General features: G+C 37.1%; 1 protein-coding gene and 1 pseudogene across 1 annotated transcript; both read left to right on the top strand.

The window, feature by feature from the left end:
* The first annotated feature begins 17833 nt into the window (after nt 1-17833).
* Nucleotides 17834-20850, top strand: LOC113330082 (annotated as a pseudogene).
* Nucleotides 20851-23315: 2465 nt separating this feature from the next.
* LOC113330083 lies at nt 23316-25330 on the top strand. Its single transcript, XM_026576946.1, has 3 exons — nt 23316-23600; nt 23680-23954; nt 25216-25330. The coding sequence occupies exons 1-3, from the start codon at nt 23316-23318 to the stop codon at nt 25328-25330; spliced, it is 675 nt and encodes a 224-aa protein (XP_026432731.1).
* Nucleotides 25331-26424: the final 1094 nt, after the last annotated feature.

A 26424-nucleotide genomic window follows, 5' to 3' on the forward strand; every position in this document is an offset into this window, starting at 1 on the left:
CTAATTGCTTCTTGTTAAACTATAATTATTAAGAATGTCTGGGGAGAAATTCATAATTACCTGATAGCATAAAGCAATTGGGTCCGATCGGAAACCTGGACAAAGTAGTTACAAGGGCCTCCAATTCTTATTAGATGCACAGTCACACCACTTCTCTGCTTAGCAACAGCAACCTCAAATCTCATCTCACTACCAGTTTCAGATACTCATCACTGCCACCAGATCATCTCCTTCTTCCACCAATTTCACCACCAGCAGCAGAAACTTCTCCTCTTTCTTCTTTGCTCAACAGCAACACCATCTCGTCTGTGAACCTAAAACCATTTCAAATCGAACCCTAACTTCAATTTCTGTTAATCATCTCCTCTCCGTGAATTCAATTTCACCAAACCTTAATCTCCAATTCTTAACCTAACTACCAGCAGATTACCCATTTTCATTAAGCATCAACCACCAACCCATCTCCTCTGATTTGTAATAACTCTCGGATTCTCTATCAATCATAGCTGTAGATCCCATTTGTTCTTCTCAGATATCTCGGTTCACAGAACCCATCTCATCACTGTAATCTTCATCCATGGCAATCAAAATTCCACACAAACCCTCTTGGTTTTAAAATAAAACACTCTCTCAAGAACAAGAGAGAAGAAGAACGAAGATAATGAAATCTCGATCTCTCTCTTCTGATATTAGATGCATGCTCCTGCGCACGATACATGTATCGATAACTACAATGTACGTCCATCCTGACCGTTTAATAATCATCGAGATTTCAGCGTTCTAGATTAGGCTTTCAGATCCGCACACGTGCAACTTACACACGTACGGGAAGGACATTTTGGTAATCTAACCACATCCATGAGATATCACTGCATGAGTAATTGACGATAAATTGATGGGTCAACGCGATAAATTGACTGAGATAACGAAAGTGGATAAATTCCGTTTGACAGGCTTAAATTTGCGAGAAATAAAAAAAAGGTTTTGAAATGAAAATGAGGGTCAAAAACAGACCTAAAAATATATATATTCCTTCTTCAATTAAGAAGGGTGTAACCACTATTAAACCGGAATCATTGAAACTAAGGAAACAATTTATCCGACAATATGGATGGCATAAGACGTACTTAAGACTGAATCCTAATCAATAACGTTAAGATCAACACCTACCTGATGGTGAAACATAAATCAAGCTGAATAAACAGAAAGTAATAAACATGCTTCAACCCTTCAACAATCAAACATATATTATGCTTCAAAAAAAAAATCAAACATATATTTTGAATTCAACAAAAGTAAATCAAGTTGATGTCAAGGGTAGGAAAGCAAACACATATTCGACATTACAGTAGGTGCGTCGCACATTGTTGAACAAGTACCTCTTTGCCCCGTTTTCTTCTTCACTTTCAATAATACCTTAAATTCATAAGTGAGTACTAATATTAACACAAATTTACCGCATAAAAAAAGAAGCCTATTATAAGGGTTCCAAGCTTTTAGTTTTGAGGGCTCTTATAAAGTGCCTTAAACGTGAAAAATACACAGTCATGTTAAAAATATTATTTTTATGCTTATCCAAATTTAAAATACATTACACAACATTTACCGTTGGAGGTGAATTTTAAGAAAATGGTCTTATTTAGACTCATGTTTGAAAATCCCAACGAATAAAGGTCTAAAAATGAACTCCACAAAAAATTCTCTCTTTTACGGAGCCTCCCCTTTAACAAAGTGGGGGACCATTTGTTAAAAAGACTTTCATATATATTTCTTTTAAAAATGTCAAAAAGATCACTTTATTCATAAAATTAAAGTAAGAAGGGTCCTTTTAATTTATATACACGGGTATATGTTAAGAAGCATTTAATAATGAATATATAATTAATATCGTGAAAATATGAGCCTTTGATAAAAAAAATCATTATACAAATCTTTTGGTTGGTAACCTAGCAACAAGCTGGACTCCAACACCTTTTTGAATATCAACGCTTAATTTATGAAAAATAAAGCTACCAAAACCACTACTAGCGTCGTTACTAAGTTTATATTAGGGTCGTTTCCTTTGTCACCGTTTTCTCTCTCTATCAATATAATTTGTTTTGACAACTCGGTGACCTGTATTCTTTATCGTCGTCTCTTTATATGGAAATAAATCGAAAAATCAAATGAAAACTAACCGAATTTTCTACTCCCTTTATTCACGGAATCACCATTTTTTCTTTGAATTAAATCTGAAATGGATGCGTATACACAATTTTTTCTTTGAAGTAATTCAACGAGAAGTATGTAAACAAGTTAATCATACATATTGAAATTTGCATCAACACACAGCTTCATGCGACTAGTTGATCTGATATACACACTGTCATTAAGCTGAAACTTCATATGACTGACATCTTGTGTCTCACGTATGACTGACCTGGTTGGAACATTACCAATATTTGATTCACAAAATTGGTTAAAAAGACCAAAACCAACAATTTCTGGGTGAAAAAGACATGTAAGATTTGATACTGTTTAAATGGACGAATTTATAAAAATAGCCAGGATGTAAACAATATCATCCTGCCCATTTTCAAATATTTTTTCTTATTTTTACTTTACATCAGGATGCATCCAGTTTCAACCTCACTATTTTTTAAGTTTAAGCCAGGATGAATCCAATTTCATCCTTGCTATTTTTTTGGTATCCATTTCACCCATATTAGTTTTTACTCGTCCATTTGAACCATGTTTTAAGAATATTTGGACATTTGATCCAATTTCCGCATTTGATTCACGCACATTTGATTCTTTGTTTGGTTGTAGGGGTATTCATTGAAATTTAATCAAGCTATCATTGTAAATTTATTTAATCTAAGGATTTTGTATTTCCAACCAAAATAGCTAATATCAATGAAAAAAATATGTTATTTAATTCACCTTGACATGTATCAGATATACATATCTTTTCAATTGATTCGACCTTTCACCTTCTTTTCAATTTACAAATCTGTCTGCTTGACTCATTAGTCTTTGCACTAATATGACCTAGTCTACACACCCAGAAACTTGTGGATAAGAATGATTCTCTGGTCTTCATAGACTTGACTGCAAAACCCATCATGAATGGCTGGCGCTTATTAGGAAACAACAATGAAGGCTGTTATAGGGCTTACCCAAAAATTTCTAGGCATACCAAGTGAAGATAAAAAGGGATGTCAAATAGCAAAATCAGAAAGCCCCTTAACCAAATTATTTTATAGTGACAAATCTTCCCTTTATGCATTAGGGTTCGGCTAATCGTAAGCGCCGAACCTTTTGATAATACATGGTTCGGCTTAAATTCAATATTTTATAACAAGTCGAACTGTTCATATACACTTTCAGGCTGAAAATTTGAAGAACAGTTCGGCTTAAATAACAACAATATTATGCGCCGAACCTAGGTTCGGCTCACAACTCACCTAAATTATGCGCCGAACCTAGGTTTGGCTCACAACTCACCAAAATATATCAGCAGAACCCACCTGGATGTTGACAACTAATGAACAGTTCGACAAGCTGAAAGTGTTATTATTATGAGCCGAACCAACTAGTTCGGCTTGTTTAAAAATATCATAATGAGCCGAACCTAGTCATGTGTGATTTGGAAGAAAAATTATGTGAGGTTCGGCACATATTATGATTATCGAATACGCCGAACCCCTATGCATCTTTATCTGTGACTAGGTTCGGCTTGAAATTTCATGTCGAACTGTTCATATACACCAACAGGAAGCTTTTGTGAAGAACAGTTCAGCTAAACACGCAACTCAATTTTGAGTCGAACCCTATATGATGGGCTGTCTTAATTTTGGATTTATCTTCTTCGCCTACTTGTCTTGTGTTTTTAGCTTATTTATCACCGTACAATACACAACTGCACAACAATATGTTTATCATTTTGTTTAGGAGATAATTACACTAATGGCAATTTATTTTAAACGAATGGAGACAATTTACTTGTGCAGGATATGTTAGACTTAAAATCGAACACTAAAATAGAAAACTCAATCAAATATGATATCAATTACCATAATAAGTTGAAGAACGATAAAATAAGTTAAAGAACGACAATGCTTATTTTAGACTTAAATAAGTGGAAGAACGACAACTTATTTACCACTTTACAAACAACTTTAAAATTATATCAATTACCATAATAATAACAATGCTTAGTAACATACAAAGTCTGACTTTTAATGTTAACTTTTTGTGGATCCTCTTGCATTGGAACTCCATGAGTTTTTTTTTCTTCCCATCTTTCTTCAACGGCTTTGCTTTCTTAGCAGAAGTGCATTCTTTGAATACCCACATTTGAAGAGTATGGTTGAACATGATTCTTAGGCTTGACCGACTTTATTAGAGTATTAAAAAAATAATCAATTGCATTAAATAGAATCAAAATTGGCTTCAGTTACTTCTAGAAACAACGATTTGATCGGACTGTTGAGATCAAATCCATCTGTTATCCTTTGTTAGTGTCGTAAACTATTATCAGAATATATCAATTAAATCCATCTGATTTTCTAATCAAACCTTCCAATGATTCATAGTTCATACCCATTTTAGAAAACACTTTAGAGATTCTTTACAAACTATAAGGGCACAAATCTATGAGGATATAAGCTTTGGGATCGACATAAAAACGGATCGAAGACTCAATCTTGCAAAAGAAAAGAAATACTACCCTCCTTATTTTCTTCTTCGGGAAGTCATGTGCATAAGAGTAGAATACATGAACCAAACATGTTAGCACACTTCATATGTACAGGCAAGAGATAAATTTATTATGAATATCATTTAACACGGAGTATGTTATAGCTTGAATTACTGAACTAGTAATGGTGCATATATATAGTTAGTTGGTGGTGGTATGTAATAGTGGCAGTAGTGTTTGGTAGTGGTGGTGGGCATTATAAAGCTGATGCCTTTAAAGGTGGTAGTATGTAATGTTTGGCAGTTATATACATGGTGTTTGGGGTCTCTGTTTGTATTAAAAGTCACGGTGCCGACGGTTGACGTATATGAGGAAGATGAATCTCGATTAACAATTTTAAATAAGGATAAACCAAAATCCGTGTTAGTTTAAATAAGGATGCAACCAGATTCATCTTAATATTGTTGAATAAATTTTTTACGTCATAATTTAAACAAGGATGTATCCAGATTCATACTGCTAATTTTTGGAATAATTTTTCTTATTTTCAGTTACAGCCTAGGTGTATTCAGTTTCATCCCAACTATTTTTAAAAATTTTTTGTTCTACTTTAGATTAACCATGGTGCAGCGAGTTTCATCCTGGCTATATTTAATTACTTTTCTTAATTTTAGTTTAAGCCAGGATAAATCCAATTTCATCCTAGTTATTTTATATAATTTTCTAATATTTATTTTAAGCCAGGATAAATTCAGATTCATTCTACCTATTTTTTGAACAAAATTCTTTCCTCAATTTAAGTCAGGATGTATCCTAGTTTCATCCTAATGAATTTTTTGAATAATTTTTTTCCATCTTAGTGTAAGTTAGGAACCAATTTCATCTTAGCTATTATTTTCGAAGAAAAAAAGAACTTCTGAACTTACTATCAACAATGGATCTTGTTTAATAAATGATTAAAAATATTTTCCAAAAAATATAAATTTTATTAAAATTGGACTTGTATATTACAAGTTGTGATCTTTTTTGTCATTGGTTTTTTTAAAACTTGAGAGAGAAAGGGATATAATGGAGAAATCAAATAAAGATGAGGGATATATTTGTCTTGTATTTTTAGTGTCCATTTCACCGATTCCCGGTGTTTACTTGTCCATTGGAACTAAATTCCGCTTCTTCTTATTGCATGATATTAATTACCATCTACTGAGTATGTGTTGGATTTTGAATGTATCCCGTCATCGGTCTGTCTTTTGCTTCATCACTTGAGTCCAATTCAATTCTGTAATTAGTCTGATCAGTAACTGAATTAGCACAATTAGCTGCACCAATTTCGGCCATTGATGCAGTCTTGTGTGTAAAATGTGAAGTATGTTGCTGTGTATGTCTCACTTTTGTCATTTTCAATTTTAGATCTGCCGAGATGTTCTAACGGTGACCGGTTCAGATAGTTCCGTCTCTACAAAATCATACATAAAGATCTGAATTAGCAATAGTTCTGTGAATTAGTATAATGGGATTAGGTGATGGCAGGCCTATACTTAGTGGACATGACCAAATCAAATGAGTTTTGGGGTTCAGTATCAAATTTAGAAATCATACTCATCTCATTCTTTTTGTTAGAAGAAAATTCAAAGGAATATAAAATTGACTAATGATGAAAGAGTGATATTGATATAATCATCAACATCCTACAGTGATATTGATATACTCATCTCATTCCGTCCAAAATGCAATATTCTTAATTTTGTTAGTAAAAAATAAGAAAGGAGAACTACATATATGTTTATGTTGGAAAATGATTTCAACTCTATAATATCTCTATTCATGCACTTGGTATAATTTGTTTATCTTCTCTCATAGCGTCAAAACACTGTGTATAAATACAAAATGCTTCTTTTCTGTGTGCATGTCTAGGATCTTTGTATACTATGTAGGTGGACTTAAAGAGCTTCTCTGTCCAATAGTTGTTTAGCATTCTCTTCTGATGTCAACAATTGCCAAGTGTTCTAGCCCATAATCTAACATCACCACAGCACCACAACACCACATAAATGAGTATTGTCAATTTTTCCAGCAACCTTTTAAGTTAAAAAAGGTAGGTACGTGTGAGTAGAGTCCATTTTCGTTATCTTTCTGTGTACTTCTCAAGTAGAAAAGTTTAGCATGTCTTCTTCTGGTTTCCCCTCTTTTGGCTTAAAGAAGAAAAACAAGTGATGATTACAGTCCGACAGAGAGTGACTATTTCTATTTTGTCTCTCATCATATGCACGTTTGTTTATACTGTAAATTTTTTTTTCATTTGGTTTGTAAAGTGGTTCAACCGTTTGTAGTAATATACAGTATGTATTAATGTCTTTTGAACTTCGTTTTCTTTTCATGATTCTGCATTGTTAATATGTTACGAATGTAAAAGTGACTAATGATAAGAGAACTGATCTAGATATAATCCTCAACATCCTACAATGTGGAGGACCTTAGTGACCAATTTATTATAATTCCGTCCGAAATGCAATTTCCTATTAATAAGAAAGTCTTTTGGACTTGACAAAAACTCTTCTCTCTTGTTTTCCAAGTGTTGCGTTCCCGATCACAAATATGTCCGGAGTGACAAACGTTGTTAAAGTACAAGGGGAAAGAACAATTGTTGGACCATCTAGTCACGTTAACATCACGGTCATAAGTAAGTCTCTGATAAATCTCTATTCAGATGCTTTAATGTATGCTCATGGTGATGCTTAATGCTTGTTGTGAAATTTGAATGTATTTCTTGTAAACTGTTGTTTTTATTATGATTGTAGGGTTATGGTGATACTGATGTTACCTTCAGGGTCAAGCGCAATGCCAAGCTAGGGAAACTTATGAAGGATTACGGCGAAGCAAAAAATATTGATATCAAGACTATCAAATTCTTATATGATGGTATTCAGATAAAGCCAGATCATACCCCAGATCAGGTAATGTTATGATGATGATCTCTGTACTGTGTTCTTCTTTTTTTTAAAGTTTTTTGGTTATTAAATTTGAAATTTTTATTGGGATGTATGAACGAATCCTTGCAGCTCGATCGAGAAGAAGAGGGGGAGGATATTGAGATTCAGGTTGTACAAGACATGATAGCAGGTGGCTGATGATCTTTTGTTTACAATATTACTTCGCCGATCGTATATTAAAAAATTCTCTTGTTCGCAATGAAATGTTCTTTAAACTTTCGCTATGTTTTGTTATCTACTTATCTTTAATCCTTGATATGATAAATCCAATTAAGAATGTACAGCGATCAGTCGATTCTTCCAATCTTGAAAGAAGTTAAAAAGAGTTTTGATAAAATTCTCTAGAAGAGTTAGCAATTTGAGGAAATTAGTGTTTGGGTCGTGGATTTCGGTATAACTTTGCATTTGGACCGTAAGTTTTTCCGTTTTAGTCAACCACGTTCTCTGGTCAAGTAATTAGGATACTTAACGACACGTTTTACCCATGAAACGGAGGGAGTAAGTAAAGAGATTAGTGCCGTCTCTACAAAATCATACATAAAGATCTGAACTAGCAACAGTTGTGTGAATTAGTACAATGAAACTAGGTAATGGCACTATATGACCAAATCAAATGGGTTATCCGGAATTGAGTTTTGGGGTTCAGTATCAAATTTAGAAATCATACTCATCTCCTTCTTCTTATTATAAGAAAATCCAAAGGAATGTAAAATTGACTAATGATAAAAGAGTGATCTAGATATAATCATCAACATCCTACAATGAGGAGGACCTTAATGACCTATTTGTTATGATCCAGTCTGAATTGCAAGAACCATATCCCTGTTCTGTTTTTTTCCCTTGGCATGCATTACCCATTTCCATTAGTAATTTACTAACTTGACGGTATATTCACGTGCGTTTTAGGCGCAAAGAAGTAATTCGATGGAAGTAGAACAGAGTGTATGGGTGCACACAAGTAACACAATGGAAGTTGACCAGAGTAACACAATGGAAGTAGATCAAAGTGTAGGGGTGCTAGCTGAAGTTGGGATGCCCACTGAAAATATCTACCCAGATTCGGCACCAACTCAAGGAAGTGAACTTACAGGGAAGCTGTAGCAGAGGTCACAGTTTCTAGTGCAACAAAAGGTGATAAGTTTTTAAGAGCTGACCGAGCATATGAAAAAGGTGAGCTCTGCAAAGTTGTTCTGGATGAGAAATTTCAAGAGGTTGAGGCTTCAATGTACCCAAAACACAAGCCGCCTTGTAACCTGAAAGTGTAATAGACAATTTACGTACTTATTCAGCAGATTTTTTCAGATTCTTTCTTCTTTTTTTTTCTTTTTTTTTTTTGAGAAATCTGAACATATCCAGTAGAAAAGGATTCAATGGCACAGTTACTCTATGCATGAAGTAATAGTGTGCCTTTGGCACATTATTGGAGTGGCGCCCAAACTCTGCATGGTGCGGCTGGGCGGCTTGGTCGCCTTTGACAACCTAGATCTCAGTACTTTCCCATATACTAGACGTTCACTAATAAGTAAAGAAAAAACTAAATCAATTTACAAAGATTCTACAATCATTTTTCAGTGATTATGACCTGGACACCAGCTTCTTAGAGAGCAGCTCAACCCTCATCTCCATGTCCAGCAACAATCTTACAAGCAATCACGAAGCCAGTGGTCCTCAACGATCTTATTCGAACAACTATATTATTGTCTGACCTTATATGCTTGTTTACATGATATTCAAAATTTACAAGATCTACGATAGCATATAAAAAAGATGAATGCTTTCTAATAGAAGATACTCTGCCTTATTTACGGTCACAGGATATTCTCCTTAATTGACCAAAATAATAATAATATATATGGCCATTATCTCTCAAAAGAGGGTAAGGCATTATACCAAAAACTCTAACATGGTATCGACCTAATATCCGATCCTCTTCTTCTTCTTCACCTACTTCACCAAAATCAACAATGGCAGGAGATAAAAAGACAATCCATCCGGCGTTTGCTATCAACAACATCAAAACCCTAATCCCTATTCTCCTAGACATCAAACAGGATGAATACTCATCTTGGGTTTTTCTGTTTGAACTCCATCTTCAGGCTCATCGCCTTCTTTTTCTCATCAATGGAGACAAACCCCCTGCAGATGTTGACGCCGACACCGTGCTCCAACTCGACGCTCTCTGTCGACAGTGGATGTTCTCCACCATGGCCAAGGATTTAATGCTCACCGTCCTCAAATCTGGCAAAACTGCTAAAGAGCTTTGGGATCATCTTAAGAAACTCTTTCAAGACAACAAAGGTAACCGCGCTGCGACTCTTGAACGTAAGTTTGTCAATCTTAAGTTTATTGATTGCACTAGTATTGATGATTACTGCGATAAGCTAAAATCCCTGTCCGATCGATTACTTGATCTTGACTTTCCCATGGATGACAAACGCCTTGTGATCCAACTTGTCAACGGCCTTCCGGAGGAATACAACACGGTAGCCTCTTTTATCCAACAATCAATGCCGACGTTTGATGCCGCTCGATCCCAGCTGCGTACCGAAGAGATTCGACGCTCCCAATAGCAATCACAGTCTGCACCTACGGCTCTTGCCGCTGCAGCTCCACCCACAGATCACAACAACCAGCGCTCACATCGTGGTGGTCATGCCAGACGTGGTGGTCATCGCTCATCTGCTCCAGCCACCGAACCACCCTTGCTGCCAACACCTCCGTCCCCTTATCAGCTCTACGGTGCACCTCATCCTACGTACAACATCCACTGTCCACCACAATGGGCAGTACCACCTTGTCCGTATCCTACAGCACCTCCGGCAACACATTGGCAGCAACCTTCCAGCCGCGGTTCCTTCCAAGGCCGTGGCCGTACTGGTCAGTCACGTGGTCGAACATCTGGCGTTGGACGTGCACAGGCATACCTTACTCCATCCACGGAATATCTTCAACCAAGTGACATTGCCGAAGCATACAGCTCCATGAGTTTATACTCACCTGACGACGCTTTCTATATGGATACCGGTGCTACATCGCATCTCACTACGGATTCAGGTACCTTGAATACTGTTTTTAATACTAGTAATATTCATTCCATCTTAGTTGGAAATGGTCACAGTATTCCAGTCACTGCCTCCGGTACCAAGTTCATAGATATTCCGTCCCGCGCCCTAAAACTCAAAGATACTCTTGTTGCTCCCGACATAATCAAAAACTTGGTTTCTGTTCGTAAATTCACCACTGATAATCATGTGTCTGTTGAATTTGATCCGTCTGGTTTTTATGTGAAGGATTTGAATTCGAGGAAGATTCTCCTTCGATGTAACAGTTCCGGGGAGCTTTATCCTATTACTGCCTCTGCCGTATCACCTTCAACATCGTCTCTGTCTCATCCTATATCCCTTGCCGTGCTCTCATGACATTTGGCACAGCCGTCTTGGCACCCAGGAAAGCTATCTTAGATAATTTACGTGCAAACTCTTCAATTCAATGTAATAAAACTCAGTCTACCAAACTTTGTCATTCTTGTCAAGTTAGTAAACATGTTCGTCTGCCATTTTTTGAATCAAATTCTGTTACTTTTGCTCCTTTTGATATCATTCATAGCGACTTATGGACCTCACCATTACATGTTGAGACGGTTTTAATTACTATCTTATATTGTTAGATGACTTCACAAATTATCTATGGATCTTCCTCTCAAATTAAAATCCCAAGTTTATACCAAGTTCTTGGAATTTCGTTCCTTCGTTAAAACTCAGTTCGAACGTGAAATCAAATCTTTTCATGTGACATGGGTCGTGAATTCGACAACTCATCGTTTCATGATTTGCTCACAAAATGGGTTAGTTTTCCGTTTCTCATGCCCTCATACCTCCTCTCAAAACGGCAAAGCTGAGCGAATGATTCGTCGTGTCAATGACATCACTCGCACTTATGTCTCATGCATCTATCCCTCCCAAATATTGGGCCGACTCCTACACATGGCCGTCTACCTCCACAACATTCTTCCTTCCAAAATCCTAAATTTCTCTTCTCCGGTGTCCATTCTCTATCAACGTCAACCAACTACTCTCATATTCGTACTTTTGGTTGTCTTTGCTACCCCAATCTTTCCGCTACCACTACTCATAAGCTTTCTCCTCGTTCCACTAAGTGTGTTTTTCTTGGTTTCCAACCATCACCGTGGCTATCGATGTCTCGACTTAGCCACTAACAAAATCATCTTGTCTCGTCATGTGACTTTGATGAAAACGTGTTTCCATTCAAGACACTGTCTCTACTTCATCAAACTGTCAAGACTCTCTACACCATCTTCCACTCTCCTTCCCTTTCGTTTCTGTTACCCAACATCTCCTAATCCTACTGTCCAGCCTCCTTCCGCTGCTACATCAGTTCCTTCCTCTACTGCACAGCAACGCCCTGACGTTGCTCCACCATCTTCCGCCACTGCACATACTCCGTCTCCTGCAATACATCCCTACACACCTCCTCATCGTCGTTCCACTACAGCACCTCACCTCCACATTCCCCCACAGCAGCAGTCAGCTCCCACAGCTCCTGACAGCAACACTTCAGCACCTGCAATCAGCGCCTGACTGCACTATCCAAGCGGTCACGCCTTCATCTTCTGCTCAGCCTGGCACTTCAGCCAACTCCTCTCGTCCTGTCACTCGTGCATCTCGTGGAATCTTCCGTCCCATTCACAGATTGAATCTCAATGTTCAGACACAACAGCACATCTCCAATTTGCCAAAATCTCACCTTTATGCTCTTAGGGATCCCAACTGGACCAAGGCCATGCTAGATGAGTTTATTTCTATGTTAAAAACTAACACTTGGGATCTAGTACCACGACCTATTGGATCTCATGTTATTCGTTCCATGTGGTTATTTCGTCACAAGTTTAATGCTGATGGTACATTGCAACGATACAAAGCCCGTCTTGTTGCCAATGGTAAATCTCAACATGTTGGGGGTGATTGTTTTGAGACTTGCAGTCCGGTTGTTAAGCCTGCCACCATTCGTACCGTTCTCAGCATTGCCACATCAAAATCTTGGCCGATTCACCAATTGGACGTTAAGAATGCTTTCCTACATGGGGACTTATCTGAGACAGTTTATATGCATCAACCTCCGGGATTTGTTGACCCTGCTCGACCTGATTATGTTTGTCGTCTTCGCCGTTCTCTTTATGGTCTCAAACAGGCGCCTCGGGCGTGGTTCCAGAGGTTTGCGACTTTCATCACAGGTTGTGGTTTTCGGGGTAGTGTTTGTGATCCATCTCTATTTATTTACCGGTTCGGCCGGGAAACTGCATACTTATTACTATATGTTGATGATATCATACTCACTGCCTCTACTAATGCTCTCCTAGCCCGCTTTATCGACCTGATGAAACTGGAATTTTCTATGACTGATCTTGGCCCGTTACATCATTTTTTGGGTATTACTGCTTCTCGTTCTTCCTCAGGGTTATTTTTATCTCAGTCACTCTACACAAAGGACATCATTGCTCGTGCATCCATGACGAACTGCAAACCAGTAGCAACTCCGGTTGACACGCACTCTAAGCTCAGTGCTACTTCTGGACCAGCACTTTCGGATCCTACTTTATATCGTAGTCTGGCCGGAGCGTTACAATATCTCACTTTCACTCGACCGGATATATCTTATGCGGTTCAGCAGGTATGTTTATTTATGCATGACCCTCGGGAGCCACACATGCAAGCCATTAAGCGCATTATTCGATACCTACAGGGCACTATTGATCATGGTTTGTCTCTCTAGGCTTCGATTATCTCTGGCCTCACCGCCTATTCTGATGCTGATTGGGCGGGCTGTCCTGACTCACGCCGATCAACATCTGGTTACTGCATTTTTCTTGGAGACAATCTTGTCTCTTGGTCTTCCAAACGTCAAGCAACGGTGTCTCGCTCCAGTGCTGAAGCAGAATACAGGGGTGTCGCTAATGTTGTGGCTGAAACGACCTGGCTCCGGAATTTACTTCTTGAGTTACATATGCCATTACAACGGGCCACTCTAGTGTATTGTGACAATGTGAGTGCTGTCTACATGTCTGGTGATCCGGTCCAACATCAACGCACAAAACATGTGGAGATTGACATTCATTTTGTTCGTGAACGGGTTCGTATTGGTGATATTCGTGTCTTGCACATTCCTTCCGAACATCAATACGCTAATATCTTCACCAAGGGTCTTCCAAGACAATTGTTTATTAATTTTCGTTCTAGTCTTAGCGTTTGTTCCTCTCCCGCTCAGACTAAGGGGGTGTAATAGAAGATACTCTACCTTATTTACGGTCACAGGATATTCTCCTTAATTGACCAAAATAATAATAATATATATGGTCATTATCTCTCAAAAGAGGATAAGGCATTATACCAAAAACTCTAACACTTTCACTAGATGACAAATGGATATTTGGAAGCTAACAGCTAATTGTCACTTGAGGAAATTAGGGATCAGATGGAAAAATGACACTAATTGACTGCAGATTCACTTGTGAGTCATCCTTCGAGTAACGACAAGATTTTTTGGTTTTTCAAGAAACTCCATCTCCCGCATCATCCTTCGCATCACAAATCAGATATGACACAGAGACAACAATATTATTTTTCTAAGAAAAATAGTATTTCTTGCAGCTTTGTCATGCGAGGATTTCCTTTTGCGAGTATCTTCCCCTTTCTTATCCAGATGAACAGTAGCAGATGAAGAAGTTGAACAAACCCTAATCCGTAACTTATCTTCACCCGAAGTCTCCTTAGTATTTGATGAAGTTTTTTGATCAGATCAGGAGCAACAAAGCTACAAAAATAAAAATAAAAGTATGGGAATATAAAAGAGTAAAAAATGACTTACGATAACAAGGGTAGCAAAAAAAGAAAATCAAGAACAATAGCAGGAAAATTTTTAACCCAAATATTTACCAAAAAACAAAGATCAAAACAACATAATGAAATCAACCCAAGCAAAGTTAACTCACCCGGAAACGAATCCACTAGCTGAGATAATAAAGAAAAGTTACGCAAAAAACTCAGAAGAAGATTGGGGAATAAAAGAGTGATTATGGAGATAACATCTCTCCTCCGTATTTATCAAATCAAGAAGACCGCGAGAAGTAACCAGTCAAAAGATGAAAGAAATAAAGATGTGTTGGTCAAAAGGGAAAGACCATTAACACGTGTTAACAGTTACACAAGGAGATTTGAAGAATACCAAAAGACAAAATCAAAGGCGAAAATCGATTAGCATTACGTCGCTATTCTTTCTTTGCAAGAACAGTGGGAGAAGAGGTAAAATGTGGATACAAAATATCGGATAACCTATGTGAAGGGTGCCTGGAGTATCTAATAGCACAATAAGAAAATATCAAGGACGAAGTTACAAGTCTACTACGTCAATGCGATGACATCATAAGGGTCAGATGAAACGTGTAAAGATAAGTGTGATGACTTTTCTATGATATTGTGATAGGATCGCATAAGGATTACCGAAATACAAGGCTTTATTAGTTGTAAACTAGTATGTGTATTAGTTGTCATCCACTATGTAAATCCCTATATATGAGACGAAGGACCGTTGTAATAAGAGAGATGTGTTATCTTAGAGAAAAAGAAAGTTGTTTGTGCTCCAAGTTAGTGTTTGTGCTTATTCATATTATAATAATTTATCTTCCATAATATATATTTCAAGTTTATTTCTATCATGTCTTAGATTTATCTTTTATCATTAGTCGGGTGTGGCCAGGATTTCCAGTAGCTACGCCATCATTGGGAACACTGATTTAGCTTGAATCTTGAATAAGAAGCAAAAATTAAAACCGTCACCACCATCAAACCCTAATTCTTGATATTACAAACATAAACATACTTGTTTAGTATACGATGACATCCATTTAAACCAATTATTTATTAATTTAAACCTAATTCAGATGTTCATAAGAGTTGAATTAGTCCTCTTGATTGGTACGGTTAGACTCATTGATTGAGATTTTCTTCTTACTCTGTTTATATAGATAAAACGCCAAATACATTAGAAAAAATGTAAATTTAAAGAGAAATTGGCGCCCAAATATTATAACATGATTCTAACGGAGGAGTAAAAATTAGTATGGATGAAAGTCAAATGTTATTTTAATTTCTATAAATGACTACTCCCTCCATTCTATAATTTCTATAATAAATAGAGTCAAAGTGGTCCTATTAATAAATATAGTACTCTCTCCGTTCTTTTTTAATAGGCCAGTTTATATAAATAAAAATTCTAAAAAAATAGGCCAGTTTCCTAATTGCGAAAGTCAAATGTTATTTTAATTTTTTGGGACCATTTTTCTATTAACTTCTTTTGATGACAAGTGTCATGTGGACCACTTCACTTTACTTCTTTTACTAACAAGTGTCATGGAGACCATTTCACTTCACTTCTTTTATTAACAAGTGTCATGAGATCACTTTCAATGATTACTTCTCTTAATTTCTTTAAATTTTACTAAAAACAAAACTGGCCTATTAAAAAGAACAGAGGAAATATATTTTTTTTCTCTTAAAAGTTATAGTTATTGGATTAGTTGACTAATTTTATGAAATTTTAAAAGTAAATTTCTGTTGTATAACGTGGTTGAGCGCTGTATTTAGTTATCGTCTTAATAAAACCACTTTAAAAAAACAAATCAGAAAAAAAGAAAATCCCTTGGTAAGTCATAGGTTCGGGGACAAATCCTCAAACCACCGTCGGATCTTCAAAAACAATCTGAGCACCATACATGACACGCGTCATGCATTTGAAAAAATGGACGTGGTTTCACGTCTTTCAAGAAAGGCCTTTTTCATTCAAGTGGTCTAAATCAATATATCCCGGAAATGAAATACCACTCTCTCAAAATTGGCCAGCAGCATTCCATTTCTTTCTTTTAAGGAATTCCTGGATGAATATGGAGTGCAGATATGTTTTCTGTTAGCTCCTTCAATTGCTGTAAGATACCATGGAAATAGAGGAAGGAATAGAACGAAGTGGCCATGCTGAAGAAACAAGGTGATTGGCAAAAAATAATATCAAATCTCTAAAGGTGTGTTTATCTTCTTATTTATTTGTTTGAATTTCTAACTGAATGCTTAATCTCGAAAAAGAATATATAATGGTGGTGTTTAGCCCATGATTGGTGCTCTCTCATGTGAAAATGATTGATTGATGCTTGCAAAGTGAATGGGAACATACCTCACTGGAGACCTGTATTGTTTTGTTTTTATTTTTATGTTACACGAGTTTTGAAAGTAAAATTGAGATCATTAGTTAGCCACTCCTCTTCAGGAATTGTATGACCTGAACTAGGAATATGTCGAAATTAGTTTACTCATGACTCAGGGGACTTCTGCACTAAATTAGTTTACATTATGACTCGGCCACATTCTATGAGACTTCGCTTTCATTATGCCTAGTTCACTGAGACATAATTGTATGCTATGAGACTTGGCCTTCATTATGACTAGTTCACTGAGACGTAACCGGATGCACACAGACACGTTCAATGAGACTTGGCCTTCATTATGTCTAGTTCACTGAGACGTAATCAAATCGTATGCATCCCCATTCTATGAGACTTGGCTTTCATTATGACTAGTTCACTGGGATATAATCTTACTGACATAGTCACATTCAATGAGACTTGGTCTTTGTTATGGCTAGTTCACTGATACGTAACCAGCCCACACACCCACATTTTATAAGACTTGGCCTTCATTATGACTAGTTGGATGTATGAAACTTGGCCTTCATTATTTCTAGTTCACTGAGACATAATCAAATTGTATGCATCCGCACATGAGACTTGGCTTTCATTATGACTAGTTGACTGGGACATAATCATACGCACACAGCCATATTCTTTGAGATTTGACCTTCATTATGTCTAGTTCACTGATATGTAACCATACCCATGCACCCACATCTAATGAGACTTGGCCTTCATTATGACTATTTCACTTAGAGGTAAGCATTGGAAGCGGCATTCTATGAGACTTGGCCTTCATTCTGACTAGTTCACTGGGACGTAAGCATTCACAGCCAGTCTATAAGTCTTGGCCTTCATAGACTTCAATGCTAGATTAGTAAATACACCCTTGGAGATTTTTCTTACTTCTTATTGGAAATCAAAAGATAGAAAAGTATGAACATCAGAAATAAAAACATGGGTTGTTTTAATCTAATAGCAATCTTGTTTTCTTTTTCCAACTTATTGATCACCATACAATACACAACTGCACTAGAGTATGCTTATCATTTTTGCTTAGGAGATAATTACACTACTGGCAGTACACTCCAAGCTAATGTCAACCTTCTTCTTTCTTCACTTTCCTCAGCTGACCCTTCAATCATCAATAATGGGTACTACAACACCACAGTGGGGTGAAACCCGGATACTATTTACGGGTCTTTTCAGTGCAGAGCTGATATTTCATTAGAAGATTGTCTAGGTTGTGTTAGAATTGGTACTGAAGAGATAAAAGGAAATGATAAATGTCCAAATTCTACACAAGCAATTATTTGGTATGATGAGTGCATGGTTAGGTACTCAGATGAGTATTACTTTAATATTATGCAAGTTGAACCATCCGTACATATATGGAGAACTAATAATGTTTCAAATCCAGATCAGTTTATACAAACTGTAGGTGATTTCTTGAAACGGTTAGCAGGAGAAGCTGTGTCCAACAATGGTTCTACTACTTCAATTAAATTTGCTACTGGAGATACAAATTTTGACAAATCCACAAAAGTATATGGACTCGTTCAGTGTACGGCTGATATATCTTTAAGTAGTTGCAGTAGATGTCTTCTTGGAGCTATATCTGAATTATCAGAATGTTGTTATAGGGCAAACGGTGGAAGAGTTGTATCACCTAGCTGTTATTTTAGATATGAAATAAATCTTTTCTTTCAACCTACAGTTTTTCCTTCACCGCCTCCTCCTTTATCTTCTCCTGATCCTGTCTTATCAGTACCTCCTCTTGTATCACCGCCATCGCCAACGATTACAGATGTATCCAGCTGTAAGTAATCACAACTATTCCGTCATTTGATAATCTTTGTTTCATTGTTTCAGCCCAATAAATATAAGTGTTAAAATCGATTTTTATTTAAAGCATATTGAATCCGTTTTTGTTTATAACTGATAACATTCCTATTTTGTATGTCTTTGTGGGTCCTTGTTTATTACCATGATTTCTGATATGTTAGCAATTTAGGGGTTTGCTTACACAACAAAAATTTCATTCTTATGGTATCTGATTATGTTTGTGCCAAATATTATTAAGAATTGTTTCTAATCGTGCAGAAAAGGGGAATAACTCATACAAACTTGCTATCAGTATAGCTGTTCCATCGGCTATCGCAGTCATTTCCGCCCTCGCCTTCTGGTTTTTCTGTTTCCGGAGAAAGAAAACAAAGAAAAAGGAGTTCAGTTGTGAGTAGCTATCCCTTAAACAACAACACTTAGGGATATATGTATATATATGTTAACACGTAGTCCGATCATTTCTCAAATTTGATAATTACTTGTTTGGTACAGTAACAGCTGGAACAAACTATTTATCTGAAGATGTCACTGATGAGGTTCTAACTACAGAATCCTTGCAATTCAACTTCGGTACAGTAAAGGTTGCAACAGACAATTTCTCTAAAGTTAATAAACTTGGAAAAGGTGGATTTGGCTCTGTTTATAAGGTACTAAAAAGATACAAAATCCATGTAAAGGGCAACTTATAATATAATTCATAGTTAGGTGATATTTATTCAAACACCTCATGTTAAGAATTTTCTCTTTTTCTCAGGGTACGCTTCCAGACAGGCAAGAAATAGCCGTGAAGAGGCTATCCAAAAATTCATCGGGACAAGGTGAACAAGAGTTTAAAAACGAAGTTACCTTACTAGCTAAACTTCAACACAAATATCTCCTGAAGCTTGTTGGTTTTAGCCTAGCTGGTGCAGAAAAGCTACTCATCTATGAATTCATGCCAAATACAAGCCTTGACAGATTTCTATTCGGTTTGCCTCCTATTCTGTCTATTCATTCTTATTCTATAAGCTAGCATAGTTAGATATAAAGATACCTATGTTAGATTAGTGTTTTGGTTGTTTTGCTTTGGTGAATGTGTAGATCCGATTAAATGCATACAACTGGATTGGGAAAGACGATCCAAGATAATAGTAGGGGTAGCAAGAGGACTTGTCTATCACCATGAGGAGTCTCGACTTAAAATCATCCATCGGGATCTCAAAGCTAGCAATATATTATTAGACATGGACATGAATCCTAAAATTGCAGATTTTGGCATGGCTAGGCTTTTTGTGCTTGACCAGACTCAAGGTAATACGAAAAGAATAGTTGGAACGCAGTGAGTATAAACTCAAACTGTTGAGCATCTAATTTTTCATACCTGTATGAAAACAAATTGTGATATTTTATTTTGTTCGGGTGTTGGATTTTCAGTGGCTACATGGCTCCAGAATATATATTCCAAGGAAAATTCTCTGTGAAATCAGACGTTTTTAGTTTCGGTGTCTTAGTTTTGGAGATACTTTGTGGACAGAGGAGTAGCTGTTTTCAAAAATCAGATTTTGCTTGGAACCTTCAAAGCTACGTGAGTATCAATTATTTCTTTTCTACGTCCAACCTTCCCCTACTATGGATAATGTTGCGGAGGAGAAACTGATGCAGGTATGGAGGCACTGGAATAATGGATCCGCTGTAGAAATATTGGATCCAACTTTGAAAGCCACATATTCTAAAAGTGAAGTGGTGAGATGCGTCCATATTGCATTATTATGTGTTCAAGAAAATGCCGAAGATAGACCCTCAATGCCGACGGTTGTCCAAATGCTCAACAGCCACTCTGGGATCAATCTCGATTTACCTTTACCACCTGCGCTTTTTGCTGGTAGTACTACACATATGTACCCAAACTCGACCTTAAGCTACAGTGAAGACCAAGGAAGTTCGAAGGACGAGTCAATCAGTCTAGCAGCGACTTGTAGCATGAAAGAAGCTTCAGTGACTGACCTATACCCTCGATGATGAAATATTCTTATTGTGTTTTTCTGTTCTTTGTCTTCTCGAAGTTGGGCTTGACTTGATCTTTGTTCATCATCTATTCAATAATTTAAAAAATAAAATGAAAAAGCAAAACAAATAAACTTTTGTTTCTATAAATTGATAACTGTGTACAAGGAATGGTGGCAATGAGTGTCCTCTAGCTAGGTAAATTACATTTAATGTAAGTGGACGACCCAAAATTCTGTAAGAGGGCTGAACATTTCTCAAAAAGCCCCACCTATATTGCATATAATGTATGTGGACGACCTCTTAACCATTTACAAGGCATCCCGGGAAAGCAATAACCACCTCAAGAGATTACTTTAATCCCATAACTCTTCGGCGGACCAGGAAATCAACTATAACTGCTACAATATCAGACGGATGATATTCAACAATTTTTTGACTTGCCAACATTATCAACTCCACCAATATAACTGGGAGTACACTTCAAGCACGGGAGAACTACTAGTCACATATTCAACCCACTGCTTCAACGATTAGCGAGAAAGGCTCAAGGATGGATGACCAAGTGCCTTACTCAAGTAGGAAGGTTAGTACTCATAAAAACCTCCTTAATACCTACATCAAACCACCTTATGCAAACACAGTTATTCCCCATCCATATACACAAACAAATAGATAGGTTTCCTAGGAATATTTTCTGAGGCCATGATTCATCAGTTAAAAAACTCCACCCATTCGGATGGACCAAACTTAACAAACCGATTGTAGAAGGGGGTCTCGGCATAAGGAAAAGTAATCATAAAAATAAAGCCTCACCCCTGAAAAGAATCTGAAACATACACAACCAACCTAATTCTATTTGCACCAGATTATACAATGAGAAATATCAGCACAATAAACTGATATTCCAGGAAAACACTCCCATTCCTTCCTCATTCAGCCCACTATGGAAATAAATGGCCTCCCTCACACCTACCCTACAACAAACCATCTTCCATTGCATCGTGAACGGTTTAGACACTCCTATCAAAGCAAATTGGACACCTCAATATCAAAACCTTGTCTCTGATGAACTGAAAATGTAGAGGTCAAGGCCTTAGTTAGAGTATCAGCAAGGTGATCCTTTGTAGAAATATGACGGACTTGCAAAGCTTTAGCAGCTACTAACTCCCTGAGAAAGTGAAAAGTAATCTCCACATGCTTCGTGTGATTATGAAATATAGGATTAGCAGATAAGTAAGTGGCACCCATATTTTCACACCAGAGAATAGGAGACCCAAAGGAAGGTAGCAGCAACTCTTTGAGAAGAGATTGAATCCATAGTAATTCTGATGTTTCCTCAGCCATAGCCAATTATTCATCCCCTATGCTAGATCTAGAAACTCACTCTTGCTTCCGAGAACACCAAGATATGAGATTAGGCCCTAAAAATAGAGTCATGCCACTTGTAGAGCGTCTATCAACATGATCACCACCCCATTCAACATAACAGAACATTTGAAGCGAAAGAGCATAAGCTATTTTGAATTGCATCCTATGAGATTTGGTACCATTAACATACTTGAATACACCGATACAAGATCAATCGACAAGATTATTATAATAGGACAAAAGCGAGAACAAGTTAAGGATACGAGAAAGTAAACTGGTCGAGAAGGATAGCCGTCCAAAAGATAATCGAGAAGGGAATAGTTAATCGAGAATATATAGTCACCAAGAAAGTACTAAGAGCAACCACAGTCATGACCAAATTTGGGGACTATACCCAAATTTGGTCCCAAATTCAGCCGCAGTGGTACTGACTAAAACCATATTTAGTCCAGTTAATTGGGGTTTGCGACCAAATGTGGTCGCCAACCCAGACTAAAATGATTAATAGTGGGACGGAAGTATAGTGGGCGTATGATTTCAGACGGAAGTATAGTGGACGCTCCACATCGGGCGTACGTATAAATAACGTATGATAATGGGGCGGATGTATATAGAGCGTTTGAGTTAGGCGTTATTATAAACACCGCCGGGCCATACGTAGATAAAACCTACGCCCCATAGCAGACGCAGTTATTAAAAACGCCTGGTTTGGACGCAGTTACTAAAAGCGCCTGGTCCGGGCGCATGTATTATGACCGTATGCGGGAGACGGACGTATTATTAACGTCTGTGTGAGACGCATGTTTTATGGGCGTATGAGTGAGACGCATGTTTTATGGGCGTATGAGTGAGGCGCATATATTACGACCGTATGGAGTGGGCGCATGTTTTAGAAGCGTCTGGGATGGGCGCATATATTAGGACCGTCTGGAGTGGGCGCATGTTTTACGAGCGTCTGGGACGGACGCTCGTATTATGAGCGTTTGTTCGGAGCGCATGTATTACGAGCGTCTGTTACCAGGCGCATGTATTACGTGCGCCAACGGTTATATTTTGGAATTCTGATTTTGGTTTTCTGATTTTCCGACCGTTTGATAGATTGCAACGGCTCTTTCGTATCTATATATAGCATTTGACAAACTTATTTCTGCATAATCTTATCATTTATAATTTCTATTTCAAGAAATATAGAAATATGGCACCACGAGGTCCCAATTTTACAACAGAAGAAGATACAATGATATGTAGAATCCATTTAGCCATATCTCAAGATTCTGCTACCGGAACCGATCAACCAGAAAAAGTATTATGGAGTCGGATCAAAGATAAGTTGGAAGAAGCCCTGCCTTGTAAACCAAAACGTACTTGGACTTCTATCCAGAGTCGATTTCAGGGAATAAGTAGACAGGTTTCACTTTATTCTGCAAAAGTGTTGGAAGTTGATGGTGAATATCATAGCGGATGGAATGAAGTCTTGAGGGTAAGTAATCGTCAATTTTTGCACCCTTAATAATTATATACATGTAATTGGAACTGATGAGTATTGAAAATAATAACAGGTTGAAGAGATAAGAAAGCGATTCAAAGAAAGTAATGGTAACAAAAAATTTAAGCACGAAGAGTGCTACGAAATTCTAAAAGATAGTATCAAATATTCAGGACGGTCGACGTTTGTGTTTGATTCAGGCCAAGAAATGGAAGATTCTCAGAGTGGTGAGGAAAACGCTGATATTGAGGAAACAATTCCAGGCGAGTCCAGTGATGATCTAGATATTGGAGATATAGAGAACTCGTTTCTCCGCACCCAATCAAATGGTCGTCACATGAGATTTAGGTATTGTCCTAGATTTTTACTTAGGTTTCGTCGTTTTTTTTTCTTCTGTAAAAACGTAGGTTATGTAAAAAGAGGAGGAGAAGAGGATAAAAGAAGTATATATTCAGACGCTCTTTCTAAAAGCGCCCCACACAAACGCTATTTCTGTGCACGCCCCATCGAAACGCACTTATTAACAACGTCCCAACTAGACGCACTTATTAACAACGTCCTAACCAGACGCACTTATTAAAAACGTCCCAACCAGACGCCTCTTTCATGCACGCCCCACACAGACGCTTCTTCAATGCACGCCCCATTCAGACGCTCCTTCTATAAACGCCCCAATCAAACGCATCTTGTATAAACGTCTCACCCAGACGCATAAGCCATTAACGCCCGAAACATACGCACTTTATATCTCCGTATGAATGGGACGCACTTTTAATCCCCGTCCCTGTAGACGCACTTTCCATCCCCGTCCCATATCCGGCGTTAATTATACCTACGCCTCAATCAAACGCGCATTATACCTACGTTTCACTCAAACGCATAATATAAAGCCGCCTAATCAACAAACGTGAATATAATTTCCGTCTGACATCAGGCGTGTGTATAAGTTACGCTTCACCAAATTTGGTGTTATACCACTGCGCTTGAACACCTAGAATACCAAATTTTTTTGGTTTTTAGTCTTACTTTTGGTATTTGGTCCGTCTCATGGCTGTGGTTGCTCTAACCACTCGAGAAGAATAGTAAAATTATAGATAAGCGAGAAGACAGACGATCAAGAAGAGTAATCATACCAGAACCCCAGAATCCCTATAGCACGTGAAAGAGCATGAGCTGTCATAGTTTGTCTTATTAGCTATAATCCATCATGTAAAACGTCTATATAAAAGACCAAAGGTCTTGATAGTAAAAGAGCGTATTTGGTATTACATGAAAATTTTTTAAAAATACTCCTTCTGTTTTAAGAATAGAAATATTTTCAATTTTTCAAAACGGAAGGAGTACATGAGAGCAAATGTGGTGAGTTAAGGTTTGTAATTGGGAGTTCAGCATCAATAAAATATTAATCTGAACTTATTCAGTAATTATTATCAGTGGAGGTAGTTGTAGGAAAATCTGCATCTACAACAAGAACTCATGAAAATCCTTATAGGTAGAACCCCTTCAGTATTCCTTGTCCATGAAAGTTGAAGATAAATAGGAGGGATAGACTGAAAGGGTTCTAGTTCAATTTGGGTTTCATTGATAAATGATTCGACCAATCCTTCAGTAACACCGATATTGAGATTTCAGATAAGGTAACAAAGGGTCAGTTCTTGTTGTCTTATCTTCTTCTTGTTTTAATGTGGATGGATAATCATGGAGTTGGTTTAGTTTATAATTGAATGCTTGAAAACAAATTGTGCTGTTTAGATTTTTTTGTGATTTTTCAAATTGTTTTTGTTTGCTGATTCAAATTATAAATTTTTATTCTTAAGAATTTTCTTTAGTTAATTAGGACCCCATTGATTACTGTCTCTCTTAGGAATTTATTAGCCTTTCGCCTTGGTTAAAATACTTCTTTTTACCCGTTATATTTAGCTCCGAGTTCCTGCTTGATTGTCTGCTTGCAACATGACTGTGAATGTGCCCCACTGATGTTTGAATGAATAATGTTTGCAAGGCCTTGTTCACTTTTTCTTTTTTGTTACTTGTGATGGCAGTAAAAGAGCTTATATTAACAACTCTTCTGCAGATACTGAGTCCATCGTATCTTTGGTGATGAAATTCTCGTTTTTTATTGGTGGAAATAGATTTTCTTATAATATAAAAGATATGATGAGGATATTTGACATAAATTTATTGGTCGGGATATTAAAAAATGAGTTACACTTTGTTTACATCCCATATGTAACAATCCGTTAGTAACACCATCAACCCAAAAAAAGGTGGACAACACTTCTGTTAGAGTTATTATCTAAATAATTTTCTTACACCGTGTTTACACTAAATACTTAATTGTACATTACTAACACCGTCTAAGGTAGACAATACCGTGTTCAGAATTTTGTGGAAGTCCAAACTCAATATGGAAATCGAGTATATAATATATTTGGACTCTTTTTCCAAATTAATACATAAAGGGAAACAAATTCATATATTTCACACATCTGCGATAATAAAAGAAAAAGATATACAAATTTCATATTTTTTCTCCACCTAGCATTCGCCCGACTGCAAAAATGTATCGTCACGGGACGGGCCGATGCGCCACCAAATCAAAAATATGATTAAAAGAAGGAAAAAACGCGCGATGCACAACACGGGCACAAATCTAGTTTAAGATAATTCTGGTTTCTCTTCTAGAATAACTAGAGGAGAGTAAACTAGGAATATGTCCAAATTGCTCGGCTCATGAGTCTTTTGCACTAGTATGACTATTCCGCTGTGACATCACCATATCCAATCACATTCTTCAAACTTGTGGATATAAATGAGT

The sequence above is a fragment of the Papaver somniferum genome, unplaced genomic scaffold, assembly GCF_003573695.1.
Source record: "Papaver somniferum cultivar HN1 unplaced genomic scaffold, ASM357369v1 unplaced-scaffold_117, whole genome shotgun sequence".
Taxonomy (NCBI): domain Eukaryota; kingdom Viridiplantae; phylum Streptophyta; class Magnoliopsida; order Ranunculales; family Papaveraceae; genus Papaver; species Papaver somniferum.